At 39.2% G+C, this 6,000-nt stretch overlaps 1 protein-coding gene across 1 annotated transcript in view; it reads left to right on the plus strand.

The window, feature by feature from the left end:
• LOC103274680 (dmX-like protein 1) overlaps window positions 1–6,000 on the plus strand; it is a gene marked incomplete at its 5' end in the record, with an annotated part of 98,683 nt that overhangs the window by 25,660 nt on the left and 67,023 nt on the right. The window contains one exon of the mRNA XM_008072112.2: window positions 2,861–2,937. Coding sequence (XP_008070303.2) covers window positions 2,861–2,937 — 77 coding nt within the window. The remainder of the gene's footprint in view (window positions 1–2,860; window positions 2,938–6,000) is intronic.

Consider the following 6,000-nt stretch of genomic DNA (forward strand, 5'->3'; position numbering starts at 1 on the left):
AGTGCTGAGTTTGCAAGTGTGAGCCACCACGCCTAGGCAACCTTAACACTTGTAATTGAATTTCACTACTTCTTTTCCAGTACTGCTCTGTAGCATAAATACCTGTAGTGCTTATCATACAGTTTGGAACTTAATTTTCTTCATATTGTGCCCATTTTAGCCAAACTGTATTTCGTATTTAAGTATAGCAAAACTGTTGTGTATCAGTTAACTTTGGCTGCTTAAGAATTGCCCTGAAACATTACTGGCTAAAAAGCCATTTATTTATTTATGAGTCAGAATCTCATTCTGTCACCCAGGCTGGAGCCACTGCAGCCTCGACTTCCTGGGCTCAGGTGATTCTTCCACCTCACCCTTCCAAGTAGCCATAACTACAGGCACATGCTATCATGCCTGGATAGTTTTTTGATTTATTGTAGAGGCAAGGTCACCAAGTTGCCCAGGCTAATCTTGAACTCCTGGGTTTAGGCAATTCTCTCACCTCTGCCTCCCAAAGTGCTAGGATTACAGGCATGAGCAACTGTGCCCATCCCTAATTATTTTGCTCATGAGGTTCGTTAGTTATTTTGGTTTGGGCTGACTAGAATGATGTCTGGACTCTGTCTTTTGTCTTTGATCCGCTGGTGCATTGACTGAATTCTAGGATGGCATCATTTATATTTCTGGTGGTTGGCAAAATGTTGGCAGTGCTGACAGGAGAATCTGCGTCATATGTGTCTCATCCTCTAGCAGGCAAGCCTCATGTAGTCATCTGGGTTCTCCAGAGAAAGAGAGTCTTAAGGGTGTGTGTGTGTGTCTGAAAGAGATTTATTATAAATAATTGGTTCATGTGATTTTGGAGGCTTAAAAATCCCAATATTGCAGTTGGCAATCTGGAGACACAAGAAAAGTGATAGTGTAGTTCTAGTCCAAATCTAGGCCTGAGAACCAGGAGAGCCTATGGTATAAGTTCTGGTCTGAAAGTTCACAGGCTAAGACTCAAAATAAGCTGATGTTTTAGTTTGAGTCTGAAGATGGGAAAAGACTGACACACCAGCTCAATACAGGTAGGCAGGAGTTGCTCAGCCTTTTTGTTCTGTTGAGGTCTTCGGATTGACTGCATGATGCCCACCCACATTACAGAGCACTATTTTAATCAGATTAGTGAGTGAAATGTTTATCTCTTCTGAAAACACTTCACAGACACACCCAGAATAATGTTTGACCAAGTGTCTGTGCACCCATTGGCTCTGTCTCACCTAGTTTTTTTCACATGGTGATTGCAGGAGTTAAAGAGCTAAAAGAGGCTGGATGTGGTGGCTCACGCCTGTAATCTCAGCACTTTGGGAGGTGAAGGCTAGAGGATTGCCTGGGCCCAGGAGTTTGAGACCAGCCTGGACAACTTGGTGAGACCTCGTCTCTACAATAAAATAAAAAAATTAGCTGGGCATGGTGGCACGCATCTCTGGTTCCAGCTACTTGGAAAGCTGAGGCAGGATTGCCTGAGCCCAACAGGTCGAGGCTTTGGTGGCCATGAGCGTGCCACTGCATTTCAGCCTGAATGACAGAGTGAGACTCCAACTCAAAAAAAAAAAAAAGCAACAAAAATAGAATTTCCAAGACATTTTGAGGCATAGATTCAGTCAGAACTCACACATCACTTCTGTTGTGACCTCTTGGTCAAAACAAGTCACAAGACCAGCTCAGATTTAATGAGTGGAGTAATACACTCTAACTTTGTATTACAGAAACTGTAGAATGTTGTGACCATTGTTGCAATCTTCCCTGTGTGATCTTTGCCATCTTCAATTACATGATGATATCTTTTATTTTTTTTTTTTATTTTTTATTTTTTTTTTTTATTTTTATTTTTGAGTTGGAGTCTCACTCTGTCGCCCAGACTGGAGTGCAGTGGCTGCTCCCGGCCACCGCAGCCTCGACCTGCTGGGCTCTGGCAATCCTTCTGCCTCAGCCTTCCAAGTAGCTGGAACTACAGGTGCACACTACCACACCCAGCTAATTTTTGATTTATTGTAGAGATGAGGTCTCGCCAAGTTGCCCAGGTGGGTCTCAAACCTGCGGACTCAGGCAATCCACTCACCTCAGCCTCCCCAGGCGAGGGATTACAGGCTGAGCCACCGAGCCTGGTTTATCTTTGATTTTAATTCATACCACATTTTACTGACAACTGAAGGAGAAATTAGCAATTAGATTTGATTTATCATTGCCTATTTTTATCTACATAAAATATCATACTTTATAATCATATCAAGAATCTGGTCTTTTAATATTTTAGTCTAGTCTGTTTTCTTACCAAGCTTAAGTTTCTCCTTCGTCTTCAGTTCTATTATGACTCTTGCCAAATATTTGACTCCATTACCTTTCAATTACTATATTTCATATCTTATATTTTCTCTTTTTTTTTAAGTTTCACGCTCTTCAAAGTGTTCTTAATGGTAACTAGATATGTGGTAACAAACTCTTCAACATATTGACCTGTTTATAGGTAACTGTCAGTTGTCAGTCAGTGCCTGTTCATACTGTTCATATTTTAGTTGAGGAAAGAGCAGGTTGAGAGTTTGCTTTAATACATGGTTCATGCTTTACTGGTTAACTGACATCTGTTCCCCTTTGCTCTTGAAAAAGCAATTAGGTAGCAGATGTGTATTTTATAATTTCTGCTAAAAGCTTCAGTGTTTTTTCTTTAAATTTTCTGTATGGGACATCTCTAGGTAGAAATGAGTGTTACAGAAACAAAAAAGGAAATACTTTGTAAAGACAAAAGTTGAATTTCATCTTTTTCAAACCTCTGATCATACTAGGTCTTTTAAAAAGCTATACTTTAAGGAACTTATACTTAAAGTAATTTTTTTTTTAACAGGTATATGTAATGCATACTTTAGCAGCCTCACTTTCTGCTTGTATTTATCAGTGCCTTTGTGGTAGTCATAACTACAGGTAAGCTTTTTTTTTACAAAAATTAAGAATGCTTGCAGTACCTAATGAGGTTTCCTATTTTGTATGTTATTAGAAGTATATAGAACATTTGATTTTAAATAATACCAAAAGCACATGACTGAGGTGCCATTTTTTTGTTCGTCTTTGAAATTTTAGCTTATGCCTTTGTGGCGAATGAATCTCAAACCCTTGTTCAGTATAACTTATTTAGCAGCCTCTTATTGATCACTGCCTTTTGTCAGACATTGTGATTGCACTGAGAATTTTAACACAAATAATAAGGAGATAATGTCTTTTTCCTCAAAGTCAGTCTAGTTAAGAGTCAAAAACATGGACTATGTAATATGGCATAGTAATTACATGGTAAGTATCATAATATAGTATAGTAAGAGGCTCAGGGAGTAGAGAGGCGGCAAACTGACTTGGAATTGAGAAAAATGTTATAGAAGAATTGACTTTTAGGATACTTCTCTTTGTGGTCTAAGTTTTACTATGATTTATCTAGGCTTTTAAAAAATACTGTTTGGCTCTCACTGTAGTCTTTCTATATCTATACATAGTTCTTTGAAATATTTTATTTCTTCACATATTCTCTCATCTATCTTCTCTTTCCTTTCTAGTTAGACAGATATTAGAACTTGTGGACCCACTTTCTTTTTCTTTTAACTTTTCTATGTTCGTTATTTTTAAAAAATCTTTTTGTTTCATTCCATTAGAAATCCTAACTTCACTTTCCAGACATGTATTCATTCTTCATTTTATTTAGCCAGAGTTTGTATTTTAGAAATTCTATTTTTTATTTTTAATAACTCTTTTTGAGTTTAACAGTTGCTTCTATTTTTTCTTTTTTTTTTTTGAGTTGGAGTCTCACTCTGTCGCCCAGACTGTAGTGCAGTGGCATGCTCCCGGCCACTGCAGCCTCAACCTGCTGGGCTCCAGTCATCCTTCCGCTTCAGCCTTCCAAGTAGCTGGACCTACAGGCATGCGCTACCACGCCCGGCTAGTTTTTGATTTATTGTAGAGACGAGGTCTCGAACCCGCAGGCTCAGGCAGTCCATTTGCCTCAGCCTCCCAAGGTGCTGGGATTACCGGCTGAGCCACCGAGCCTGGCCAGTTGCTTTATTTTTATAATTTATATTCATTTCTTGATTTTTTTTTAAAAACTTCTTTGAATGTAAAGTTCTTTCTTTAATTTTCTACTGAGTTGGCTTTCTCAGATGGAGATCTTTTGATGAGCTTCTTATTTCTTCTTCTCCTTTTATTTTTTTTTTAAGGATACAGAATCTCGCTCTGTCACAAAGACTGGAGTGCAGTGATGTGATCATTACTCACTGCAACATCAAACTCTTGGGCTCAGGCAGTCCTCCCACCTCAACTTGTCAAGTAGTTAGAACTTGAGGCGCATGCCACTTTGTCCAGCTAATTCTCCCTCCCAACCCCCCCCAAAATGGTATCTTATTATGTTGCCCAGGCTGGTCTTGAATTCCTGGCCTCAAGCAATTCTTCTACCTTGACTTCCCAAAGCACTGGGATAATGCATGAGGCACTATGCCTGCCCAGCTTGTTATTTCTTACATGGTGTCAACCTTCCTTGGTGTTGAATTTTAGTTGTCTGTTCATCTTATGTATTTGAATTTCCTGGGTAGCCTCACTTATCACTCTGGTTATATATTCCCAAGGCAGCTTCAGCTTGATTTATTTGATTCTGGTCCTTTAAGAGTTTACTTTCTTATACTAAGTGTGGCTTTATTTTCCTCAACTTATTTTGACCTTCTCTATCATTTCCAATAGCTTACTATAGCATTGAGGGAGATTTTTTTTTGGTTACTCTGCCATCTTGAAAATGAAAAGTAAAGCAAGAGAAACTGTTTACAAGTGCATCAAAATGACCAATGAGATTTACCAATCAGAACAGACGTAAAACAATAATTTGTTCTGTTTAAATAGTATTTTTATTAATGTATGACATAGGAGTTTCTGAAGGATTTAACATAATTCTTTATACCATTTTCTGTTAGAACTATTTCATAGTTAAGATCAAACTGCAAATTATTTTGTTCATTCTTGTGTTAATCAACTTGAAGTGTCTTGTACTTGGGGAAGCTTATCCTGAATTCCCAAATTGTGTGAAATACTCCTCTTTTTTTTTTGGAGTTGGAGTCTCACTCTGTCGCCCAGACTAGAGTGCAGTGGCCGCTCCCGGCCACCGCAGCCTCGACCTGCTGGGCTCAGGCGATCCTTCTGCCTCAGCCTTCCAAGTAGCCGGAATTACAGGCATGTGCTACCACGCCCGGCTGATTTTTTGATTTATTGTAGAGATGAGGTCTCGCTGCCCAGTCAGGTCTCGAACCTGCGGGCTCAGGCGGGTCCACTCACCTCAGCCTCCCAAAGGCGAATACTCCTCTTTTTTGCACTCATAGTATCATGTGCATAGGTTTCATCTTTAAGAACAATATGATAAAGTTATTTGTGTTTTATTCCCCCACCAGAGTAAATTTCAAGAGAACAGAAATGATGTTTTTCATTATCTGCCTGATCCCTGCTGCAGTGCCTGATACAGGGTCAGCTAGCCATTAAACATAAAAGTATACCTAAACTGACTTTATTTCAACCAGGTAGCTTTGTTTTAAAGCTCAATATGCTTGCTACTTCTGGTCCATAGTGATTTAGTTTTGTCATCTGTACTCACTCTGTCTTTCACTTAAAACTTGTCAAATATGTTTTAATTTAGAAAATGTGTATACTGGCCAATACAGTGGCTCATACCTGTAATCCCAGCACTTTGGAAGACCAAGGTGGAAGGATTGCTTAAGCCCAGGAGTTCAAGATCAGCCTCGGCAACATAGTGAGACCCTGTCTTTACAAAAAAAAAAAAAAAAATTAAAAACTTAACTGGGCATGATGGCTTGCCCTTGTAGTCCCAAACCACTTGGGAGGCTGAGGTGAGAGGAGCTCCTAAGCCTAGGTGTTCAAGGCTGCAGTGAGCTATTATTGAACCATTGTACTCCATCCAGCCTGGGTGATAGAGAGCAAGACACTCACAAAAAAAAAAAAAAAAAAAAA

The sequence above is a fragment of the Carlito syrichta genome, unplaced genomic scaffold, assembly GCF_000164805.1.
Source record: "Carlito syrichta isolate Samal-C Ts95f unplaced genomic scaffold, Tarsius_syrichta-2.0.1 Scaffold314854, whole genome shotgun sequence".
Classification (NCBI taxonomy): Eukaryota; Metazoa; Chordata; class Mammalia; order Primates; family Tarsiidae; genus Carlito; species Carlito syrichta.